This window comes from Myxocyprinus asiaticus, chromosome 5 (assembly GCF_019703515.2).
Source record: "Myxocyprinus asiaticus isolate MX2 ecotype Aquarium Trade chromosome 5, UBuf_Myxa_2, whole genome shotgun sequence".
NCBI lineage: Eukaryota > Metazoa > Chordata > Actinopteri > Cypriniformes > Catostomidae > Myxocyprinus > Myxocyprinus asiaticus.
Genome location: NC_059348.1, coordinates 40,620,024 through 40,645,829, shown reverse-complemented (window position 1 = coordinate 40,645,829; position 25,806 = coordinate 40,620,024). Strand labels below are relative to the sequence as shown.

The 25,806-nt window shown below is 38.3% G+C and overlaps 2 protein-coding genes across 5 annotated transcripts; one reads left to right on the top strand and one right to left on the bottom strand.

Annotated features, from left to right (window-relative positions):
• Positions 1-2,856: 2,856 nt before the first annotated feature.
• On the bottom strand, positions 2,857-13,530 carry LOC127440638 (apolipoprotein L6-like). Of its 4 annotated transcripts, XM_051697361.1 has the most exons (18): positions 13,292-13,530; positions 12,291-12,359; positions 12,077-12,151; positions 11,905-11,970; positions 10,348-10,422; positions 10,168-10,242; positions 9,983-10,039; positions 9,823-9,885; positions 9,129-9,206; positions 9,004-9,043; positions 8,735-8,786; positions 7,479-8,358; positions 6,144-6,360; positions 5,964-6,031; positions 5,716-5,884; positions 5,378-5,538; positions 5,152-5,305; positions 2,857-4,971 (listed from the first exon to the last, which is right to left on the bottom strand). In XM_051697361.1, the coding sequence occupies exons 2-12, from the start codon at positions 12,345-12,347 to the stop codon at positions 7,533-7,535; spliced, it is 1,464 nt and encodes a 487-aa protein (XP_051553321.1). In that variant the 5' UTR covers positions 12,348-12,359; positions 13,292-13,530; the 3' UTR covers positions 2,857-4,971; positions 5,152-5,305; positions 5,378-5,538; positions 5,716-5,884; positions 5,964-6,031; positions 6,144-6,360; positions 7,479-7,532. The 4 variants fall into 4 exon arrangements, with proteins under 4 accessions (XP_051553321.1, XP_051553320.1, XP_051553323.1 ...); XM_051697360.1 differs by having other exon boundaries at positions 5,152-5,538; XM_051697363.1 differs by having other exon boundaries at positions 2,857-4,919; positions 5,152-5,538.
• Positions 13,531-18,282: 4,752 nt separating this feature from the next.
• LOC127440655 (cerebellin-1-like) lies at positions 18,283-24,742 on the top strand. The gene is made up of 5 exons (XM_051697380.1): positions 18,283-18,531; positions 22,488-22,571; positions 22,756-22,839; positions 23,211-23,330; positions 23,437-24,742. Exons 1-5 carry the CDS (start codon positions 18,363-18,365, stop codon positions 23,718-23,720), a joined length of 741 nt encoding a protein of 246 aa, XP_051553340.1. The 5' UTR covers positions 18,283-18,362; the 3' UTR covers positions 23,721-24,742.
• The last annotated feature ends 1,064 nt before the right edge of the window (positions 24,743-25,806 follow it).

Below are 25,806 nucleotides of genomic sequence, written 5' to 3'. Positions count from 1 at the left end.
CATATAAGTAAACATACATCCATAAAAAAGTTTTTATCCAAGTTTCAATTATAATAAAGCCTTTGTTCAACCCCCAAAAAAAAAAAAAAAAAAAAAAAAAAAACTCCTTTAAGGGTCATTGTAACTGATAATAATAACTGTGTAATACCGTATACCGTGGTATTTTCTAAGACAGTTATCGTACCGTGAAAATCTCATACTGTTGCAACCCTAGTGCGCACACGTTGTATATCAATGAAAAATGTGTGCTCTCAATCTCACCTGAAAATTATTAATCGGCGCAAATCTGTCAAACCCGTTTCAATAGCTCACATACTCTATGTATATATAAGAATTACTTAAAAAAAAAATTTAAGTACGGCCCACGAGGCTATAGGGAGGCTATAGCGACCCAGCTTCGTGGCCACTGAGCTTTCCAAACTTGAGTAGCCCTGTTCTAGAGAGTAATTTATTGGATAAAACTGTGTTGAGTGCCCGATGAGCCATCCATATTTTTGCATAGACTGTACATTTTAAATTGTAAATCTACTTAAAGAAAATGTTGTCTGTTGACACTAAAAGCAGTGAGGAGGTGTAATATAATGTTGCCTGCCAAATTATATACACACTCTAGGTATGATTCTACATTACTGACCTTGACATTTCAAATAATGTGGAAGTAGGATTGCATAATTCCAATAACAAAAAGAAAAGTGCTATTCTGTTTGGTGGCACTAATAGCACAGAAATTACACAGTTGTAATGTGTTTACGAAAACACATAAAAATAGCAATCTGCCATAGCCGAACTGACAATGTAACAACGGTGAACTTAATGCTACGTCTTCAGTGAGTGTGTGGAGAAGCTTTTGCATTGTTCCTTATCCATCCTCATTTTGAGTGAATCTCAGAATCATCTGAAAAGAGTGGTATAATTTGATATTTTAAATGACCTAAAGGCTATCCATAAGAGGTTCGGCTGAGGTTAGAACTATACTTCAGAACTTGGTAAGGATAAATGATTTTAAGTAATGTCATGATGATACAGTGAAACCACGGAACTGAAAGAGTCTTTGTCACATGACTGTGTGCCCACCTCATATCAACCACATATTACCTCATTTTAGCTTAAAAGTCTGGGGCAAAGCTTTGGATGAGTGATTAATTTGCATCCCTTGGATATATTATTTAACATTTATTCAACTTTGAACCCAGAATTTCGACAAAATCGTCAACAGTGTTTGTTTGCAATAAATAAACAAAAACTCATTTGCATTTAGTGGAATTATAGGAAAGGCATATGGGGAATGCCATTATTGTAGGCACTTGCTGTGGCAGTACCTCCAAAAAAAGCAGCCAGCAGCAAAGAGAACTACTCTTTACATGTGATTATTATGTGCCTACCTTTGTCCCCATGCATTTGGCCACAGAAAACGCCTGTGTCTTTTCACATCCACTGTAAACAGCAAATAAAAAGAGAATAACCTCACTGAAAATAAATAAATAGCCTACAAATGAGCTCTGCAAGACACTGCAAGTGATGCGACATATAGGCGCTCTTGCACTAAAGATAAAATAAAATAAAATAAAATAAAATAAAACAAAAACAGCTGGTGTTCTTTTTAAAGGAATATTCCGGGTTCAATACAAGTTAGGCTCAATCGACAGCATTTGTGGCAAAATGTTGATTACCACAATAAATAAATAAATAATTTCTACTTGTCCCTCCTTTTCTTAAAAAGAAAAAATAAACAATGAGGGTTAGTGAGGCACGGAATGGGGCCAATCTGTATATGTTAAAATACTCACTGTTTCAAAAGTATGGCCAAAAGATGTAAACAATATGCATGTTATACATGATTTTAGTGTGATAAAATCACTTACTAATCTTTTCTGTGTAAAGTTAGGCCTATATCCAATTTTACAACTTCATTGCCATGACGACGTAACACTGCAAACCCTAAAACGACCACAATAACAACAATTGAAACATTACACCTTAAATAATACATTTAGCAGCTGAATTAATGTAAGTGCCTTAAAAAAATAATACGCTTCACAGTTGTGCCTTTCAACCCTCCAAAAATTGGCCCCATTCACTTCCATTTTAATTGCATCACTACCTTGATTTTTGTTTTGTTTTTAATAAAGTAGCAATGAGTCGAAAATGTATTTTTGTTATAATCAACATTATGCCACAAATGCTGCTGATTGAGCTTAACTTGTATTGAACTCTAGGCCTATCTCTCTTTTCTTCTCTTTTCTTCCCAATTTGGAATGCTCAATTCCCAATGCGCTCTAAGTCCTTGTGGTGGCGTAGTGACTCGCCTCAATCCGGGCAGCAGAGGCTGAGTCTCAGTTGCCTCCGCATCTGAGATCGTCAACCCGTGCATCTTATCACGTGGCTTGTTGTGCATGTTACCGCGGAGACCTAGTGCGTGTGAAGGCTTCATGCTATTCTCTGCCACATCCACACACAACTCACCACGCGCCCCACCGAGAGCGAGAACCACACATTATAGTGACCACGAGGAGGTTACCCCATGTGACTCTATCCTCCCTAGCAACCAGGCCAATTTGGTTGCTTGGGAGACCTGGCTGAAGTCACTCAGCATGCCCTGAATTCGAGCTTATGACTCCAGGGGTGGTAGTCAGCGTCAATACTCGCTGAGCTACCCAGGCCCCCAGGTCTATCTCTTTATCTTTCCATGGCATCTAAAAAACAGAGAAATGCTGAAAAAAACAAACAAACAACAAACAAAAAACAGCAAGATGCGGCACAACAGTCAAAGACGTCCATCTGCTAGCACATTTTTTACAAAGCAAAACAACTGAAAAACAGCACAGACGGACAAGAAAACGCCAACAATCAGCCTACTTTGCTCAATATTACTTTAATACATTCTTCAATACATCAAAGGAAGATAGCATCTGTAACAATGACAGCTAATGGTAACAATAAGACCTTTAAGACACACAAATAAAATGTGAACAGGAAACAATAATAGGCAATAAAGCATTTAATGGCAATTTCATGTAAAATAAATAAATAAATGTAATAAATAGTAAATAATACAAAGTATTATATTTAGGCCTATATAAACCTATCAACTGGATATGCTCTTTACCAGGGGCCCGTTCTTCATCCGTGGATAACTCAATTTCAATGTTGACGATTTGACATGAACCAGGATGGTTTGGTTCTTCGAAGCTCATCCCGGAGTTGCTGGCATAGCAACAGGTCCTTAAACTCAAACCTGCTCGGGAGCTGACTTATTTCATGTTATCAGGATTAGATCGCGCCTTTATAAGCGTAGGTGATACGGGAAGTCTGTCGCAGCCATGTCCCCTCAATTTTTACGAGAGCAACCTGTTGCAGAAGGTGCCTGAACAATACAGCCGAGCTTTCAGAATTCAATGCACAATGTGGGATAGACTGGATCCTTTAGCGCTGCATGATAGTTTATATTTCTACCGGTTCCCAAGCAAGTGGTAAATGAAGCATGTGTAGCAAGTACATTTTTCAAGTAAATTTTACACTTGAGACCCCAAGTTATAAACCAGAATTTTTTGCCATTGCAGGTACATTATCATTCTAATAGAAGATCATGCAATTATGACCACACCAATAAGCATTGCTTATGTGTCCCCCAGGCTTCCCAAATGTGACTGGTGACATAGACTGCACACACATTCCAATCAAGGCCCCAATGAAGGTGATTTTGTGAACAGAATAGGGGTTCACAGTATAAACGCGCAGGTAGGCTACTATTAAGATTATCTTAATATTGTTGAGCTTTCGGGGCCTGGGTGGCTCAGTGGTAAAATACGCTGGCTACCACCCCTGGAGTTCGCTAGTTTGAATCCCAGGGCGTGCTGAGTGACTCCAGCCAGGTCTCCTAAGCAACCAAATTGGCCCGGTTGCTAGGGAGGGTAGAGTCACATGGGGTAACCTCCTCGTGGTCGCTATAATGTGGTTCGTTCTCGGTGGGGCGCGTGGTGAATTGAGCGCGGATGCCGTGGTGGATGGTGTGAAGCCATGAAGCTATGTCTCCGTGGCGACGTGCTCAACAAACCACGTGATATGATGCACGGGTTGATGGTCTCAGAGGCAGAGGCAACTGGGATTCATCCTCCGCCACCTGTATTGAGGCAAATCACTACACGACCACGAGGACTTAAAAGCACACTGGGAATTGGGCATTCCAAATTGGGTGAAAAAGGGGAAAAAATCCACAAAAAAAAAAAAAAAAAAAAATATATATATATATATATATATATATATATATATATATATATATATATATATATATATATATATATATTGTTGAGCTTTCAGATTTGTCATAGTATATTAAGATAAAAGGTATTGAATCAAAAAGTAAAATGTCATTGACTGACACGGACTGAATACAATATCTTAGATGGTGTGTGACTTGATGTGCCTTATAACCAACATAGAGGCAAAATGGCCTGAATCTGTGTATGACTCAAGAATCTTCAGAGAGTCACATTTATGCACATTATTTAAACGTGGAAAGATACAATAGAAATGTCAAACTCACTGTATTAAATGCACTTATGCTGGGCCTAACTGAACTGCATTTTTCTATTACACAGGTGATTTTGATGGGATCCTGCTTGGAGACAGGGGCTATGCCTGCAGGCAGTATTCCATGACTCCATTCCCTTACCCAAACCCCAGTCCATGAACCTGTTACAATGCAGCTCTACCCAGGACAAGGGCACACATTGAAATGACCTTCGGGCAACTGATGGGGAGATTTCAGTGTCTGAAAAGTCCGAGGGTTGCACCAGACAGGGCCTGCGACATTGTTCCATGCTGTGTACTACACAACATTGCCACCATCAGAAAAGAGAGGACCCCTGTGGTGGAGGTGCAGCCTGATGATGACCTCCAGCCAGTGCACCTGGACCAACCTAGCGGAAGAGCAGCACAGGATAGAACTGTGGAACACCATTTTTGACTGACCTTTTTGAATAAAGAAAAGACACAAACATGCTTAGGCCCATATTAATGTTATTTCTGTATTTTTTATTCCTCTCACTCTCTCTCTCAAAGGCAGCAATCAGTCATCTTTTACCTGCAATAAAAGACATTGATATGTACAGTCAACAATATTAGTCTGTGTGAAAGTGATTTAGCACTTACTCTGAAGTTCTCTCTGAAGCAACTCTATCTCCAGTTTGTCAATTGTCAAGTTGTCAATTTCAATCTTTTGTAGGAGTTTTTGCTTTATAAGTTCCATATATTTAATCTCTGTCGCAAGACTCCTTTTATATAAGGAACGGACGTCACCCTGTGCCTTTTGTGGAAAAATTAATACATTTACTCAAGAATAAAAAGGAAGAAATAATCTGTCTAATATTTTCCTCACCTCTGTACCACTTTTCTGTGCAGATTCAGCAGCAGACATAGGCCTCTCTTGCAGTCTCTGAGAAATATTACAGTTACATGAGTACATGCAGTTTAAGATATTTAAACACTTACAGGTACTTCTTCCAAAGGACAGCCATCTGAAAGGGTTTCTTCACTGTCCTGCAATGAACATAAAATGAGTATCAAACACAGTTGCACATTTCCCCCTTTTGATGTAAAATTTACTTGAAAAATGTACTTGCTACACATGCTTCATTTACCACTTGCTTGGGAACCAGTAGAAATGTTGGTGTATTATCTACAACTGCACAACCTAAGAATTTAAACCTCCTTTACCAGTAATGAAGGTTTTGCTGCTACTGCTCCCTGGCTGTGGGTCTGAGGAAGAGCTGCCCCCAGGGATGCCCTGCACAATGGGTCTGTTAACATTTAGCCCTAGGGCCAGCTCTATAATGTGGAGGTGCAGGACCACCACCCATGTTGTTCCCCCCGCTTTTTTCTTGCTCTTTGCAAACAGAAAAAAACACCATTTAACAAAGTGTATTTTAAAAGGTATTTCAAGCACAGTATAAGTAAAGAATTACCATTTTGTAGAATGTTCTTATATTTCACTTTTACTTGTTCCCAAGTTCTAGTGGGTCCTGAGGTGGTTCTGACATTTAGAAAATAAAATGTCAAAACACAAAACCAAAAAATTTAAAGCGAACAAAAAAGTATACAAAATACTAAAAAAAAAAAAAAAAGCATCATGGGGGAACACTTACGCGTTTATTTTGTCTGCAACTTTTTGCCAGTCCTCTTTCCTTGTTTTGGCAGCTTTTGGGGTGTTTCCTGGTGTTTTAATAGGATTTGAACTTCAAATCCTTCAAGCAATAATTCTTTCTCCGCAGCAGTGAAACACTGGGCTCGTACTTTGGCCATTGTAGCAACCAGCCAACTGAAGCATTGCCGATCATGGTTTCTAGTATCGATATATATACCCTATTCAAGCAACACATGAATGTGCAATTATATCAGACAACTCAATCCAGCTTTACTAATCAAATCCGCACGTGTTTTCGAAGAACCTAATTAGCCAGAACCTAATTAGCCAGAACATAATTAGCGCAATTAGAAGGTCTGTAATTTGTCATTCGATCTCGGATGTATTAAGCGATGTATGAAGAACGGGCCTCAGGTGTTTAAAAACACCAACTTGAAAATATTTACAAAAATAAATCAAGAAATGAAACATCACTGGTCAAATACTTAAAAAGCCCTCTCATTTACCATGGTGGGATAATAAAGTAATATGCTTGAACTGTTCCCATGTGTTAGGCCCATGTACTGTATATGGTTTTAGTTCATATTGTCTTGGCCTTATAAAAGTAGCAATTACACTTTAAAGGGATAATTCACCCAAAAATGAAAAATTCTCTCATAATTTACTCACCCTCATACCATCCCAGATGTGTATGATTTTCTTTCTTCTGCAGAACATAAAGTAAAATTTTCAGAAGTGTATCTCATTGGTCCATACAATGCAAGTGAATGGTGACCAGAACTCAGAAGGTCCAAAAAGGACATAAAGGCAGCATAAAAATAATCATTAATACTCCAGAGGTTAAATCCATATTATATGATAGTAGTGGGTGAGAAACAGATCAATATTTAAGTCCTTTTTTACTATCAATCTCCACTTTTGACCAGCCCCAACCAGTAGGTAGCTGAATGTGAAAGTGAAAGTCATTTACACACCAGAATATGGAAGTGAAAGTGTAGATTTACAGTAAAAAAAGGGCTTAAATATTTATCTGTTTCTCACCCACACCTATCATATCCCTTCAGAAGACATTGATTTAACCACAGGAGTCTTATGGATTATTTTTTGGCCGCCTTTATGTCCCTTTTGGACCTTCAAAGTTCTGGTCACCATTCACTAGAGTTGTGAGGACCTACAGAGCTGAAATATTCTTCTAAAAACCATGTTCAGCAGAAGAAAAAATGTCATAGACATCTGGGATGGCATGAGGGTGAGTAAATGATGAGAGAATCTTCTGTGTGAAACTCTATATTCTGCTAGGTATCGGAGAACATAAACACAAATTTTCCAAATGCACCTTTAATTAAGAGCGTTTAGAGAGTTTTGTTTCAGAGGTTTGTCAGGACAAAACTTAGTTTTCTTTCGGAGAGTTGCTCGACTGCAGCTCCTCTCGGATGCTGTTAAGTTCCACCAAACCCTCATGTAGTTGATCTGCCACCTCTCTAATCTTTGCAGCAAATTCTGACTTTGCACCTTTTTTAAGCTCATGGGAGTCCTTTGCCACAAAGTAGATATCCATCCCAACAAAGAGTCCAGTCAGAACACCGGTGGACACACTAGCAATCTGCACAGCTCGTGCTGCGGTGGTTCCAGCAGCATTGGCTACCTGCACCACACGCATAATCTCATTGGCACTGATTAGAATAGCTTTGCCTGCCATGGCACCTTCCTCATAGATATTGTCAAAACAAGGGAAGTCTCGATTGTACGCATGTTTTTTCATCTTATTCAGGTTGAACTTGCGTAGGTTTGTGATCCCTTGCTTGATGAACTTCATGCATTTGTTTAGGTCAGCCATCTTCTCCTGGTAGTCTTCCACAATGCGCTCCACTTTCTTGCGATCCAAAGAGTTGTTGACGGTACTAGATATGCCAGCAGAGGCAGAGGTAAGCCCGCCTGCCATGGCAACACCCAGGCCAACTGCAGTGATGATCAGAGAGGTTCCCATGGTGAAAGGTGCCAGGGCAAGGCCTGTAATGGTGGCAACACCTCCCAAAGCACTGGTGGAGCCACCGGTGATCTGGGCAATCTTGGTCTTCTTGTTGAAGCGGTCCAGACCATCAGCAATGGCATGCAGGTCAATCACGTGCTGCCACAGTCCCTCTGCTCGCTCTGAGAAGAGTTTGTTAAACACACGTATGCCATTCTGCACCTTCTCAGCTGTTACTGCAAAAGCCCTAAAGAACAGACAATTAGTCAGTCAGATTTACTTTACAATGTCACACACTCAGGGGGGAACTCAACTCACTAAGAATGAATTGAGGCCGGTATAAATGCCGGTTATTTACACATGCTGTGTGCGCTGGTTTAGTGCCCGAATCTATACATCTATAATGATTCTAATCTACATAGATAGGAGGCATGCTTGCACAAAAAGGAATGACAGTTACTTAATTTAAAAATAGAAAACGCAGCGCATTTTCAGCGCTGAATGCCTGCTTAAACTAGATTGTGGTGGTTAGTGAATAGGACAGTTTTATGCTCTGAATTACAACACACAAAAGTGGCTTAACTGTTTAGTGAATTTACCCTTCAAAATTAATTCTGACTTACTTGGCTTCCTCTTTCTCTGTCATGTTGTCTCCTTTGGGTGTGTCCTCCCATTCTGAATTGGAAAAAAACAAAATTGGAGGAAAATGTAGCTAAGAATATCAGGTCCATGTCATGAAGAACCACCTGATTCACTTGATTAAGTGCTGGTATAATAAGGTACTGTAGGTATAAAATAATAAGTTCAGGGTTGGAAAAACATTCTGAATGGGAAAAACACAAATGTAGATGATGTCAGTGTAATTAGTGCCAACATGGTGGAACAAACTCACTTTCCACAGTGCTCCACCAATCCATAAGGCCATCAAGATCCTGTGAAAGATAGAACTGGATAACTAAAAAACAGTCTTAATAAATAAAGGCAAGAAGTATCTGAAACTATTTTTACACAGCTAACCTCATCATCCTCCCTCTGACTTTCACTTATACAGAACTCATCCAGCCATTCCATGAGGGTTTTCTTGTGGCCTTTAGTCTAATAAGAAAATAGAAAGCAATATCAGGTTATTCTGCAAGAGGAGATTAAGAAGATGGGACAGTAATATGTAAAAGAGAACCAGATGGAGAATGACAGTTTTGTTGTGTCACAAGCTGTAAAAGCACAATTTGTTGTGCCTGGCCAAATAGAGAAAGAAAGGGGCCTTTTAACTTAATTGAAATGACTGAAATTAAATTCATTATTGAGTATAAAACCATGGAGTTCAGTTGTTGAATGTGAGAAATAAAACACAGGGATTGCCAAACAAACACTTTAATTAGACCCACAACTTCTCTTTTAATGTTTGCAGAAGTTTTAAGAAATGAAAATGAAGTCACCAAACAAATCTGGACACATAACAGTACCATTTAATGGGCAAAACAATGAAGAACTCGGTCTCATTATCTGGGCTAGTTTAATATGTCACCTGCCTTATAGCATAAAACAGCATTTAAGTCTAATATCAGATTACTGAAGGACTCAGCAGTTATTTTATGTTTATGATACCACAATAGTCTCTCAGTTCTTGGTGGGTCTAGTTTTCAATGTCACTAGAATTCAATGAGAAAAGAGTAGGAGATGGTTTGATTGTGAATGAATGAAATGTTAGTACCTCTGCAAGGTCTTTGTCACTGCCTTCAGTTTGGTTTCCATTTTTCTTCTGCATCGTTTTGCTCTGAAATAATTGACTAATAATTGTCATACTTTTGCTCGTACTTTAAAATAGGAAACATGACAAAAACAAACAAAACAAAATTACAAAACTTGTTTACCTTTGCTGCAACTTGAGGCATAAATGGATTTCTGGGTTTCTTCTTCTGCCCTTTTTGCTGTGAAAATATAAAATGGTGTGATGCATTTCAACTGGTATGAGGTCCAGACCACCTGCGTTAGTTCTTTGAAACATGCACAGATATGGCGATCTGTAATGATTAAAGTGATGAGTGGGGTTGCTTACTTTAGGATTGTCATCTTCTCCGGGTGTCTCACCCTCATTGTGATGCCTCTTTTCCAAAACTTCAATGCTGTCACCCTGCAAAGATATGTAAAATGCATTTAGCCTTGGTAAGATTTTAGCTAAAGTGTAAAAGGTGAATAAACCTTTGTAGTGTTGTAAGCTTTTAGTATAGTGCTGTACCTCTTCACTAGAATTATTGAGTGGAGTTTCAGATGTGCCCTCTGTCCTGTTTGTGTGGTCTGCATTCCCACTGACCTAACAATGTCATTGTAAACAGTTCAATTGGGTCAACAATATACAGTATGTACAACTCTCTAAAGATGGAGGTGGAGGTCAGTAGAAGAAGATTCAGAAAATTCATAGATTCAGAAGTTACTGTAAAGGTGGGTTTATCTGACCTGTAAACTGTATTGTGAAAAAAAGACGAAGGTAGGACAAGAAATTCAACTTAAAATCAGTTAAAAAACAATGAACTGATTTATAAAAATAAAGAACAGGAAACATCATTTTTGAATCAAATTAGAAATGTTAGGTAATCTGTCATGGTTGCCAAATAGGATAGCACATAAATGATAAATGTGTAGAGAATCCTAGGAAATACCAGGTCTTTTTTTTTTTTTTTAGCCTCACCCCCTTTTTGATTAGTTATTTGATTAGCTACTGAGGCAACAAAACCTGTGTTTGATGATCTTAGACAATGATTTGAGTCATATTCCACCTGGAACACTTATGTACATATAGGTGCTTGTCTTTTAAGTTAAAGTTTTTCTTTAACCATTTAGGGGAGCCTGACCAATTTAAAGTAGCAAAAGCACAGCTGAAAAGCCCAAAGGCGTGTTCATGTTTTAACAGCTTTCAGACCAAGCTGAGCTTGCACAAAGTTCCTAAATGAAAGACGCCAACAGGTTTGTTACTAAAGGTGCCTGAGGTTTGGAGCTACATCCTAAGAGTTTCTCAAACCTTTTTGAAGCTCAAACAATACAGGAATATTATCAGAATACCATCTTTTACAAATCATAAAAATAATATTACTATAATTCACCAAAACCTAAATCCTGTTTAGTAGTTGTGATTTTATGGTAAATACAAATCTCAACAGTCCTTAAAAAGGTGCTTTTGGTGTTAACAAGCTAGCTTTTTATGTTTCAACATCATAGGTTCCTATGTCAAGTTTCATACCAACAATTTTAGGATGAAATAAAATAAATAATATCTATTCATCTATATAAATAATATGTATCTGAATCAAAACCCTTATCTTGCTTTGAACAGAAAAGTGCTACATATTGGTGCATATTGGTGGGGGTGGGGGGGATGGTGTGTTAAAAGATCTATCCAAGGATGTGTGTAATAAACCTTAATCATCTATGTAGCCCTAAAACAATTTTCAAAACTGGATTGTTGCTTAAAAATGTGCCCACTTGTGCGGACTTTGACTGTTTATCATCAGGTTTTTCACTGGGTTCCAAGGACTGGTGTGTTCTTTCCATGTACTGCTAGGTCAAGCAGATGTCTTACAATTACAACAGCTTTTCACCTTATTCTAATGATTTTACATTAAACATTTATTCAGTGAAACTGTTTGGAAAGTGTACAGAGTAGAAAACTGGACTTAAAACACCTGATGAACAATTTGTGAAAAACGTTTCTTATACAGAGAAAGCCTCTTCTCAATCAAATGTACATTTTTGGTTTATAATAACATATGCTGATAACCCACCAAAATCTCAGTCTTACTTTAGAGGTTCTGCCAGAGAGACTATCCTTACTGTCTAACAGCTCAGTGTGCTCAGGTGTGCTGACCTGACAAAAATGAGAAAGGAGATTTTAGTTTATGTGCAATGGTGAAAACCAAGCCCAGGGCATCAAATGGGTGTTTCATAGCACAAAGTGTCAGGAAGTCTCATACCTGCTCTTCAGAACTTTCAGTTGGTTTTGGTGGTCTTTGACTTTGATAAACTCCAGTATGCATTTCTGGATTCTCCTAAAATAGACAAGAGGAAAATAAAACAGAGCAGAAATGCAGTAAGACAGGAAGTTATGGAATGAAAGTGAGACAAAAAGAGAAAGTAAGAGGGAAACAGCAAAGGAGAAATTTGAAAGGCAGTCAAGGTGAGACTTACCTCAGCAGTGGAGTAACTGGCAAAGTTGTCAGCGATTTTAGAAGGTTCTCTGTCCATTATGGGAACGCCCTTGTGGAATGTGTAAGATAAAGAGAAAAAAAGAGACAGAGTGTCATATGAGCATAAACAGGGATATTAAAGACATAATTGATGTTATGGTCAGACAAAATATAGTCATGTGCTGAAAGTTGTCTTTGAAATGAGAGGTCATACTGAGACAGAGAAAGAAAAGAGTTGTTGTTAGAAATAAGCGTCATGTAAAGACTGAATGTTGTGGGGTTAAACAGACCCAAGATCAGCAGCATGTTTCTTTGCCACTAAATATCCCACTTTACTCCAGATTAAAAATAAAAGGGACAGCCTATGTGCTAGAACTGTTGTTTTAGGACAAATCATCATTGCTTGCAAAATGCAAACATGTTTTTTATTCATCAGCAAACTTTCTTATGGGAATAGATCAACGCTTAGTATAGTATTGCTTATAGTTTGATAACAGATGCTGATACTGATTACAGACAAGCTTAGAAAAATATGTATGCACTAAATGCATATTAAGCCTTTATAACTTCTGAATAACATGTTTAAGTGCTTCACTTAAAGTTCTGAGGGGGAAAATAGAGGTAAAGTCACAAGTGACTTTTAAGCACAAGGGCCATTTAGCTTTGAGCTATTAAATCAAAGTAACGGCAGTTATTTTGTTAGTCCGGATGCCTCCGGGAAGTCATTCTTCTACATCATCAATTTAACAGAGTGAAATCAGAACACAGAATTTACAACAAATAAAAGCATCCAGCTCACAGTTCTTGCTTAACCATCTTGGGGTAAATTTACAGTACGTCTTGAAAAGTGTGACACAAAGCAGCAACGTTGGCTACTTGATTCTCTTTGACTCTGTATTTGATTCTTTTGTAACTTTTACTATGTAGGCTACTACTGAAGTGTGTAAAATGTGTAGAAATAATCCAAAGATTTTGTCCTTAAACGGTTCGGAAGTAACTTACCTCACTCTGCCGCCCACTTCAAGCCAACTTGGTCGCGATCTTCCCTGAGGAGAAAACTGCGTTAAAAGAGTGGTTTGAGAAGGAACACAAAGTCCTGTTAAAGGAAAGAGAAGTGTGTATAGTGAACTGTTTTCATTTTATTTTCTGTTATCAGGCGATAAAGTTTTGTCACACAGTCTAAACTCAACCCCGTCACACCAAACATTTTCTGCCCGTAAACATTTTGGTTCCACCCAAAATGACATTATTAACCAGAAGTGACATCATTCAGTTTTCTTCAACAGCGTGGTGCAGAAACAGATCAGAAATATTATAATCTGTATTTATATTTTGAAGGGTGGCCTATATGTTTCGTCAAGCTCAACATTTCAACCCCGTCACTTGAAATTAAGATATTAAATCAGTACTATTCAATATTATATTTTATTCCATAAATATATAGGGAATTTATGAATTTCATGCACGCTATGTGGTCTTCTGTACACCACACGAGGAACAGAGGGCTTTTTCAACAACAAACCACAACTTCGTCAAACACAACCCTGTCACATTTATGCACTGTCAACCTGTGACGGGGTCGAGTTATTCACTACATTTATGAATATTTTTACAAAAATATGGAATAGTCAATATATTACACATTACAAATTTCATATATGAAACACGGTGTTAAAAATATGTTGGTGCAAGTAGTCTATGGTGGGAGAATTGTTACGGAGTTGAGGCGAAAGTGAAATTATTGGATCATTAAAATGGGAACACATTTAAAAATCAATGAATTGTTTGCTGAGTGCAACCTGCCATGTTAAGGGCTAGCACATAAAAGGGCTTTATTTAAAGATCTAAATTTAAAACATTTGTAAAAAAAAAAAAAAGAAGCAGGCCAGGGGCGGATCGTCCAGTGGGTTTTATGGGCATGTGCCCAGGGGGCCAGGCCACTAGGGGGCCCACGCAAGCAAAAAAAATCAAGCTGATGTAGGGCGTTTTCCAAACTACATTTTTGCACCCTTAAAGGGCACTTCAAGAAGGGGACGGCATTCGAAAGATCGTTCCAAATAAAAGAAAGCTAATTTTTTCACAAAGGGCCCTGTCACAAGATTTTTAATGATGGCTACATTCAAACTGTAATGTCATGCTCCCTTCAGAGTGCCCATAGCAGGAGCTCTGTCATTCGTAGTGCATAGGGCATAGGGATCACTTTAGATTGGAATTCGCCCTATAAACATGGAGACGGTGTGTGCAACAGCAAAATGCGTCTGTGTACCGCATGGTCACAAGGTAACGTTCCACTCCAAACGTTCTGACCCTGCCACAGGCACACAGTTTGACCATTTGTAGCTTCATTGCATAAAAATGAGAAAACTGTCATAAATGTACAAATTATTATTTTTTTTATTTTTTTATGAAAATCTACACTTTCACTTTTCAGACTTTCACTTTCACATTCAGCCACCTACTTGTTGGGCTGGTCAAAGGTGGAGATTTATAGTAAATAAATAAATAAAAATTGTTTAATATTTATCTGTTTCTCACCTCTACCTATCATACCGCTCCAGAAGTAATGGATTTAACTACATATGAATTACTTTTATGCTCCCTTTTATGTCCTTTTTTGACCTTCTGAGTTCTGGTCACAATTCACTTGCATTGTGAGGACCAACAGAGCTGAAATATTCTTTTAAAAATCTTCATTTTTGTTCTGCAGAAAAAAGAAAGTCATACACATCTGGGATGGCATGCGGGTGAGAAAAAGATGAGAGAATTTTTATTGCTGGGTAAACTGTTCCTTTAATTATACCTTTATGAATTATATTATTCTACACTAGAATTAGAAAAAGACATAAATGGCACAAACATGTGGTATTTTGCTACTCATCAAATTATTAACTTTTTTATTTTATTTAACAGCATAATAACTTTAATAACAGAACAGTTTTATAACACTGAACTTACTACCATTGATTTGTCTTGCCTGACAATGCACTATAGTAAGCTAGTCTTATTAGCAGAAAACAAGATAGGCCTACCTTTGAATTATAAAAACCTTGTTTTTGAAATGATATTACCATGTCATAAATATATACCTATTAAATTTTTTTTTTTAAATGTGTAAAAAAAACAAAAAATCAAACTCATCACCTGTTGATGATGCTGTATTCTGTTAGTCAGCTTTCTGAAGATAATGTCATTTTGGTGAAATTCATCCTATTTTCTCATTGGAAATAAATAGCCGTTCAAGCGGGGGTATTCCTCCCTATTTCGCGGTAGCTGGTGTGCAAGAATTATTCACTATTGAAACCGCAATGTCCTCTGCCATTTCCTCTCCAATGTGGAAACTCCGGTAAGAGGTAAGCGCCTTGAGTTTGTGTAATTAATCCGTCTGTTGTGTCTCTCAGCTGTGATGAGCCTTAATGCTGAAGTTTTTAGTTTAAAGCCGTTTAAAGCTATTTCCTAGCTTTAGTAGTGTAGTAGTAATACGAGCGAGATACGAGTGCTGTTGAATGTAAACACTGAGTGACGTTGACTCACTTCACGTCACCAACTGGCTCATATTACACACAAAAATAAAATATGTAATGTTACAAAATTAAATATAAAGAGACAGATAGCTCTTAACACATCTGCACTGCTCTTACACTTTAGTTTAGAACGGCATGAACACAAACAGAGTGATACACACACGGTTGGGGAGTAACGGAATACATGTAGCGGGATTACGTATTTAAAATAAAAAATATAAGTAACTGTATTCCACTACAGATTCAATTTAAATAATTGGTAATCAGAATACAGTTACATTCAAAAATTATTTTGATTTATGAAGAGATTACTTTGCATTTTATTGTCATTTGTTTCATTTAATATTTAGTCCTTTCAGATGGAAGACATTTATACATAATACATTATATATAAATGATGCGATCCAAAGTGCATTTGAGCAGCAGTGAAACACTTTCTTATGATGTGTTACATTCATACGAGCAGATAGAGAAGTAAGTTTGAATTGTTTGCCATTTTACATGCACATGTTACCAGGCACGATCATATTTTTGTTACTGGATCATAATTTCTTTTTTTCTAGTAAGACCTTTGATATTAGGGCAAAAATCATATTCTTGATAATCATTTTTGTATTGTTTTCCTTTATAAATATTAAAAAATCCTTAAAACGAAATCAATTTGATTGATCTTGTTTTAGAAACAACACTGCATAAGATTTTCAGGGAATGTATTTTTAACATGTGTATTTTGTCTTACTGTACTGGCAGAGTTTTTATAGTCAAAACAAGTGAAAAAATCTGTCAATGCTGAAGAAGTAATCCAAATTATTTAGAATACATTACTGACCTTGAGTAATCTAACAGAATACCTGTATGCTGTAATCTGTAGTGGAATACATTTCAAAAGTAACCATCCCAACCCTGGATACACACAATGAAGCGTCGGAGTGCTGATGGTGTGAGACCATCAGTTCTCATAGAACATCTCTCATCCAATCAGATTCGAGGACCGGAACTAACTGTTGTATATGTGTATATATATATATATATATATACACACTGCCTGGCTAAAATGAAAGTCGCATACTCTAATATTTTGTTGGACCGCCTTTAGCTCTGATTACGGCGCACATTCATCGTGGCATTGTTTTGAAACCTTATTCAACATCACAACATTTATTTACATCCAGAGTTGCATTCGTTTTTTGGTTGTGATCTTGTATTGATGGCAGGAGAGTCGAACCACTCCGTAAAGTCTACATCAACACATCCCAAAGACTTTTAATAGGGTTAAGGTCAGGACTCTGTGGTGGCAAATTCATGAGTGAAAATGATTCCTCATACTCCCTGAACCACTTTTCACAATTTAAGCCCCATGAATCTTGGCATTGTCATCCTGGAATATGCCCGTGCCGTCAGGGAAGAAAAAATCCATTAATGGGATAACCTGGTCATTCAGTACATTCAGTTAGTCAGCTGATTTCATTTGAAGCAAACGCAGATCATAACACTGCCTCCACAGGCTTGTACAGTGGGCACTATGCATGACGGGTGCATTGCTTCATGCACTACTTTTCTTATCCTGATGTGCCCATCACTCTGGAATAGGGTAAATCTGGACTCATCAGACCACATGACCTTTTTCCATAGCTCCACAGTCCAATCTTTATGCTCCTTAGCAAACTGAAGTTGTTGTTTTTTTCCGATTAGCCTCACTAACATGTGGCTTTCTTGTGGCCACACAGCTGCTTAGTCCATTGTGCATTAGTCATCGCATTGTGCGTGTGTAAATGCACTTACTTTCACTTTTAAACATAGCCGTGAGTTCTACTGTAGATTTTTTATTATATGATTTCACCAACCATTCAAGATTTTTTTCTGACTACATTTCTTCCACAAAGCTGACTGTTCACCACTATCCTTCCAGATTTTAGTAATGTGTTGAACAGTTCTTAACCCAATTCCAGTGATTTTAGCAATCTCCTTTAGTATCCTCCCACGACCACGGGATACGTCTTCCGACATGGTTGTTTAAGAAATAAGAAGCTACACACTGCATCAGTTAGGGTTAAAAGAATTGTTGCCAGTGAAAACATATTAATCACTGCAATAATGATCCAATCATGAGCTCTTAAGTATCTGCTTATTTAAAACCAAACGGCAACTTTTTTTGGCCAGGCAGTGAATATATATATATATATATATATATATATATATATATATATATATATATATATATATATATATATATATATATATTAGCATAATATGATAATATGATAAAATAAATATATAAAACTATATGGGTGTTTTTGAACTCATAGCATTGGATACATTTATCTTCATGACATCCACTTTTTTTGTATTTCTACATTGCTTATTGATTATATTATATCAAACAAGATTCTACAAACTCAGTGAAGGCTCATCCCAAATACTGCTTCAGATTGGAGTTTTTGCAGTCCAAAGTCTATTGGACAGTTTAAACAATTACACAAGTTGTTTTTCCTGTAAGACACAGGAATGTTATTTCAGTTGATAGAGCAGTAGTAACAGACATAACAATAAAAATGTTGATGCTGATTGTAGTTTTAATACTTAATGTTTGGGTCATACCAGCAGAAGATATACTTTCACCAAACATAAACATCCTTGTTGAACTGGAGAAGATAAAGAGCATGGAAAAAAGAATGGAATCAATGGAAACAGAAATGGAGCGACTCCAGACAGAGAATACAGGTAACACAACCCTGTTGACGTGTTTTTTAAGACCAAATCTACACAGCACTCCTTTAACTGCTAACCTTGGTTAAAGAACATATGTGAGGTGTCTTGTTATTTCACTTTTGTCTAATGTGCATTAAATTCAGGTGGTTTTATCTGCTTTAGGGAAAACAGTGGTTGGTTTTCTAACATAAAATTATTTCCAATGGATTAATATTGTTTTTGGTTTATGTTTTATCAAACAACACTATAGCACTCATCTGAAACATTTAGATGGAAAAAAGTAGATTTTCATTGTTCTCTATCAATTCATCAGAATGCTGCATCATAGCTGACGCTATGGGTTTATCCCTACAGGCATAGCCAATCTCTGAAGCTCTTTAAAATCTCACCAATTTTAATTGGCAGATAGCACTGTGTTCTCCTCCCCCTTCGTACCGATAATCTCTCTCTCCCGTACTCTGCACGGAAAATTGGAAAATGTTTCTTTTACAAAGAATCGGCGTCAAGATTTGCACCTCTCACAGTGGGTGGATCAGCATTTCTTCTACCCCCCGCGGTGCTCCAGCGATAGTGGATACTAAACCTTCACCGTTGAACAGCAGTGTTGAAATTTTTCCTTCTGTGGACAGCAGGTGGATGAGACATCTTCGCCTCTTTTACCGCATCACAGTGCTGGGATTATTCTATGGCCCGTGGGCCTCAACGGAAATTATCCTTTGGATTATTAATTTATTGGATTGGATTGTATCATTTTCTGTAGTGTGTAACATAAGCGCTACAGCCTGATTGTGTTTGTGTGTATCTGTATACTGTGCACAATTTAAAAGAGCAGTTTACTTAACGACGTCTTTTTAAAGATGGCATTTTGTAAATGTTTTCTTGCGTGTGAACAGTATATCCCCTTATCTGACATGCACGAGCACTGTGTCCTCTGCCTGTGTCAAGCTCACGCAGAGGTGGCACTCGGTGAGTCAGATTGCGCTCACTGCGAGTGCATGAGACTCTTCTGAGGGATGAGCCTGGTCCTTCCTCTCACACCATGCTCCTTCTCCTTCTGTGGCTCCCGAGGGACCACACAAGGGAAACATGTGAAGGCGGGATGAGCTGGATGAGTTTGAGGAGGAGATTTCACTGGCACAAGCCTTGAGTGTCTCCTCACCTCATCTGCAAGTGTTTTCACCTGTGGAGTATGCCCGTGATGACCTGCGTCCCGTTATCGGGGTTATCTGAGGATAAGGACGATATGGTGTCGGAAGGTGAGCCCTGGACACAGTCGTTGGATGAGCTCACCGGGACTTCTCTCCGAGGAGAGGAAGACCGCGCTAGAGTTTCTGAAACTGAACTGTTTCATGTGATCGCTCGGGTGGTCATGAACCTCAAATTGGATTGGCTCACTACTGGTGCGCCTGAGTATTCTCAACTAGACGATCGGTACTATCTGAGCCACTGCCCTGTGCCGTTCTTCCCCAAATTGTATGAACAGCACCTTCACGACGCTGGACTGCACTGAGGAACGGGGATATACGTTGATTCCCCCGGTTGAAGAGGCAGTAACTGCCCACCTGTGCCCTTCCTCGACCACAACATGGAAATCCAGGCCATCTCACCCGTCCAGGCCCTGTAGGACAACATCCACTCTACTGGACAAGGCCTACAGGTTGCGGGTCAGGCTGGTTCAGCTTTGCACACCATGCGGTGCTGCAAGCATACCAGGCTGACCTGCTGAGAGAAATGGACATGAGCGGACCAGATCCCAAGTCCTATACGGAGCTGTGCCATACCACTGATATGACTCTCCGGGCTTCCAAGATCACCGCCCAAGCCATCAGCAGATCCATGGGTAGCCTGGTGTCCACTGAGCGCCATCTCTGGATTAACTTGTCAGAGATGCATGACAGAAACAAAGCCATGCTGCTAGACACCCCGGTGTCTCAACAGGGCCTGTTCAGTGACACCAATAGCGCTTTCACCGAAAGGTTTCAGGCAGCGCAGAAGCAGTCACAGGCCTATAAGCAACCCCTGCCAAGGCGGGGGGCTCTGTAGTGCCTCCAACCTGTTTGCGCTCCTCCTCGGGTCAATGCCCCCCGCAAATTCAGCGCACCCACTGCACCGCCAGCTTGGAAAACAGAGATGGAACCCCAGGTAAGATCCCAACGCTCCCAACATGGTGCACCAGCAGTACTGATGGTTGCAGTGGAATGGCTGAACCAGAACAAAAATTCCCAGAATTAATAGAGCTCTTGAAAGCCAGAGCCCCTTCAACAAGACATTTATACATGTTGAAATGGCGAGCGTTCGATGATTGGTGTTCCTCTCGGCACGAGGACCCTGTACAGTGCACTGTACAGCCTATATTTCATTTTCTACAAGAACGTTTAGATGCAGGTCTTACCCCATCTACGCTCAAAGTGTTTGTCGCTGCCATAGCAACAGGACATATCCCACTGGGTGGTCTATCAATAGGCAGACACCCTTTGATTGTGAAATTCTAACGTGGCGTGAGGCAGTTGAGACCATCTCGCCCCACCACCGTGCCGATTTGGGAATTGCTGCTTGTGTTAAAAGCACTCACAGTCCTGCTGTTTCAGCCATTGGATTCAGTGAGCTTACGCTTACTCTCATTAAAGACTGCTCTTCTTCTCGCTTTGGCTTCGGTAAAACGTGTCAGGGTCCTTCAAGCACTGTCGGTCAACGACTCCTGCTTAGAGTTTGGACCAGGCTTATCAAAAGCCGTTCTTAAACCCAGGAAAGGCTACATCCCTTCAGGGCACTGGTTATTACCCTTCAGGCTTCCTTCCCGCCTCCGTCTGCTTCGGACGAAGCAGAGAGGCTACACACACTTTGTCCTGTAAGAGCACTGCTTGCATATATCGATCGCACGAGGCAAATTCGGCTTTTGGATCAGCTCTTTGTCTGCGTCACAGGTTGCTTCAAACGGTTAGCTGTCTCCAAACAAAGGCTTTCACATTGGATAGCTGATGCCATTGCGCTCGCATATGACTTGCAAGGCATACAGTGCTTTATTGAAGTAAACGCTCACTCCACAAGAGGCATGGCATCTTCATGGCCATTGTCTAATGGTGTTACCCTTGAAGACATCTGCCTAGCTGCAGGTTAGGCTTCCCTTAGCACTTTGCCAGGTTTTACAACCTGGATGTCTCCTCTCTCTCTTCCCAGGTGCTTAATGTGAAGAAGAGTTAACCTATGTAACCTGCTGCTTACTACCAGTTTATTCATACATGGTCATCCCATAAACCACTGTTAGCGGTCACTTTATATACGTTTTCACCACCCATTTGGTTAGTCCCTTATTTATACTTATTCACACATGATAGTGATTTAATTCATCTTGCGATGACTGCGCTACCCGAACCGGCTAGCATCATTGCCATGTATATCCATCCATTTCTCATTCTCAATGTCCCTTCTCACTGTGATGCAAAGAGGCGATTCTGTTGATGCTGCTGGCTCAGCGGTTAAGGCTCTGAGTTACTAACCAGAAGGTCAGGGGTTCAAGCCCCAGCACCACCAAGATGCCACTGTTGGGCCCTTGACAATGCCATATCATGGCTGACCCTGTGCTCTGAGCTTAACTGGGATATGTGCAAATGTATGCATGACAAAAATAAAGGCTTCTTCTTCTTTCATAGCATTAGCTATGACACAGCATTCTGACTGAATTGATAGTGAATGATAAGATGGATGAAATGAGGGAACGAATGCTGCGTAAGCTGGCCATGCTACTGAATCAAATACAACTGGCAAGATTTTAAAGAGTTTCAGAGATTGGCTATGCCTGCGGGGATAGCACCAAAGTGTCAGCTATGACGCAGCATTCATTCCCTCAATTCATGGAATCATGGTTACAGTCGTAGCCTTATCATTTTTCAGTACTGGGCAGGTTAAACAGTGAACTGGCATTTCTTTGGCCTTTACTGTCCTTGAATGCTCTATGGTTAATATTTTAGCACAGGCAAAGAAGGTGGAGGCCTTACATGGTATCGTAAATGACAGAAAGATCAAAATGGATGAACTAACAGCACAAAATGAAGGTAATAAATCACAATTTTCCCACTCAAAAGTCATATTAAAATAAAATAAAACAAACAAAATAGGCTACATTTAAAAAAAGTCTTAGCAAAAATTTAAAATGCCATATTTTAAATGTAACTATAAAAAAATAAAAATAAATATGTTGACATGAATTAATGGCTTCATGTATGATTATTATTTTAGCACAAGAAAAAGAGCTAAAAGCTTTGTATGGTACAATGAATGACACAAAGATAACAATGGATGAACTAAAAAAACAACTGAAAGGTAATGTAACAATTTTACATTTTGTCATTTTTTAAATCCTTTAAAAAAATTAAAAAAACAGAATGAGCAAAAAGTTCCAGGGCTGATGTGTCTGGTTAAATAGCTAGAAAAAAATAATTTATCAGTGATGTTACTTTGTGTGTGTGTGTGTGTGTGTGTGTGTGTGTGTGTGTGTTTGTTTGTTTTTTTTTTCATATTTATATTTATGTTTAATATTCATTAGAAGCTTTCTATTATGGTACTTCTGTTAAAAAATCCCACGCTCTCTGTATTGAAGGGTAATCTTAAAATTGCTCATTAAAATACATAATTTGTTTTTTAATTTGTTTAACTTTTAATTTGTAATCTAATTGACATATATTATGTCTTAGCTTCAAAAGTGGCTTTCTCTGCTTCTCTATTGTCCTCTCATGGACCGCAAAGCAGTTTACATACCCTGGTTTACAAACACATCTTCCTCAATACTGGAAATGCCTATGATCCAAACACAGGTAATTAAATGCATGTTTCAATGTAATTTTTTATAATGCTCAAGAATAGAATGATAGTGAACTGTTTGTTTATATATTTGTTTATAATTATTTTTGTCTCATACAGGAATCTTTACAGCACCTATGAGAGGAGTTTATGTATTCAGAGTCTTCTCTAAGGCTTATGGAAATCGAGATAAGGCTGTTGTCGCAGGCCTGTTTAAGAACGACCAGCATGTATTTTCAACATATGCACGCCAAGAAGGTGGTTTTATCAGCTCTTCGAATGGAGTTTCTCTCTTGCTAGAAAAGGGGGATAGAGTGTATGTCAATCTCTATTCTGGACATTGGATTTTTGACAATGAACACCATCACAGTACCTTCAGTGGACACCTGCTTTTCCCCATGTGATTGAAACATGGTTTATTCACAAAAAGTAAAGCCTTTCATATCAAGACTGTAAGCATACAAGATGTTTATACATAGAGGGTGTTCGATGCTTTTCAAAAACCCATAAAAAATGCGTTGCCATATATCTTTCAAATGGAAAGATATAATATATAATAATTTCCATGACATCAAAGCGCATACATTAATCTACACATAATGGCCTAATTTAAGGCAATAGCATCATCAGCATCAATGTTTAAAGGTTCCTTGCATGTCCCAAATAAATTACTGTGCAAAATGCAAAATGTAACTGATGAAAAAAAAAAAAAAAAGATGAAAGATTGTGACAATGCAAGTATGGCAAACTAATTAACAGATTGCAAAACACCTTTGTGTTTGTGTGGACTTACTAGTATTCATGTGCCCATGGTTTAAGGTGGAGAAAACATGGTTCTTTCATTTATACACACTCCAAACAGAGTGGCACAGAAGTATGAAATGCTCACATGATTCTCCACTTTGTATAAACACGCCTTATTGAGCCTGGTACAAAATATCATGTGACCATAACAACCTGTGTGATATTGACTGTATATGAATTTATCAGCAACCAAAGTATAAAGTTAAGAGGGTATATTGTTGAGTAGTAACTGATTACATGTAATATGGATTATGCAATCAGATTACAAAAAAACAAATGCTTGTAGTTATATTACATTATATAAAAAATGCATGTAATCTAATTACAGTTATGTTTTTATGGATTACATTACATTATTGCATTCCTCATAACATTATATATCACCCATCAGGAAATAACTGGTGAGACATTTACTGATTAAGCTCCTATAAATTTTAAAAATGTGGTCTACTCTAGACAGATACTGTACATACACTGAAGACAGTGTGGTCCTGTTCCACATTTGACAATGTAAAAAAAAAAAAAAAAAAAAAAAAAAGTGGAAAAATAACTGAGCAACGCAATCTTTGCCATTCTTTGTCTTTCACATCAAAAAATAAATATGGTCCTCTGAATAAGGTCACACCTTCTCTTGAATAATTATGAGTATATGTATATATATATATATATATATATATATATATATATATATATATATCCGTAATACTGACCATCTTGTTGTGTCATTCACCCATCGCGTTATAGTTAATGAGAGTAGATTTTGTAGGTGTTAAAACGAGATGGGGAAGTGGTGCAACTATATTCATACACAAAAACACACAAACGTACATATGTAAAAGTGTTTTATTTTATATTTCATTTACAACCATTTAAGTCTTTTAAAAATGTGGGGTGACAAATACATAATAATAATTAAAAAATTACAAATGTAAATTCCCTTTAATGTTTACCATGTATTATTGTATCACAGTGTGAAATTTCACTTCAACTACACGTTTTAACAAAAATTAGTAACAAGTTTATACATAAATAAAGCAGAATTACAAGTATACCATTTAAACTACTGTATCATGTAAAAGTGCAGTGTGTCATAGCTGTCTGAATGTGATCTGCCAGGTCCAATATGTGCCGACACAACACCGGAAAAACAAAAATTTCCAGAGACAGAAAAAACACCTCACTAGCATTTTAAGTAGTAAAGGGTTGGTGTAGACTCACGCCGTCAACTCTTGGTGGAAAAATACGCTCTGTGCTCCCACACATAATCCATTTTGATCGACGCTTCTCAGTTGTAGCTTCAATACAAAAAGGAAGTTAAGAGACAAAACACGGAAGTGCGGAGGGGCTGAAAAGGGGCGTGGCGGGGCTCCCATAGACATTCTATTGGCAGTACACTGGCGAGGAGGCAAGAGGCCATTATTTTTGAATGGATGTCTGAGGATGAGATGCCACAGTACTCGGAATAAACTGATTTTGTGAGGAAACAGCTCATCATTTAATGAATGGACTGCCTTTCCGCTAATATTCAACATGTTTTACAATAAACAGTCCTTTTGGAATGAACTATGTCTGGAGTTTACTACGATAAATTCATGTTTTATAAGAGAAGTCACGGACGATTTTGCGACAGGTAGGTGTCACTTTATGGCTCTCCCCATTCATTTGTAAGGTATCCGCAAACGGTGA

What these genes read in the sequence shown, in the direction of transcription:
- LOC127440638 (XM_051697360.1), bottom strand. Translation starts at nt 12,347, where the DNA reads ATGGACAGAGAACCTTCTAAAATCGCTGACAACTTTGCCAGTTACTCC. An exon ending in CCAGTTACTCCACTGCTGAG is followed by an intron (nt 12,152 to 12,290) that starts GTAAGTCTCACC and finishes TGTCTATTTTAG; the next exon opens with GAGAATCCAGAAATGCATAC. An exon ending in TCTCTGGCAGAACCTCTAAA is followed by an intron (nt 10,423 to 11,904) that starts GTAAGACTGAGA and finishes TGACATTGTTAG; the next exon opens with GTCAGTGGGAATGCAGACCA.
- LOC127440655 (XM_051697380.1), top strand. Translation starts at nt 18,363, where the DNA reads ATGTTGATGCTGATTGTAGTTTTAATACTTAATGTTTGGGTCATACCA. An exon ending in ACTAACAGCACAAAATGAAG is followed by an intron (nt 22,572 to 22,755) that starts GTAATAAATCAC and finishes TTATTATTTTAG; the next exon opens with CACAAGAAAAAGAGCTAAAA. An exon ending in TGCCTATGATCCAAACACAG is followed by an intron (nt 23,331 to 23,436) that starts GTAATTAAATGC and finishes TGTCTCATACAG; the next exon opens with GAATCTTTACAGCACCTATG.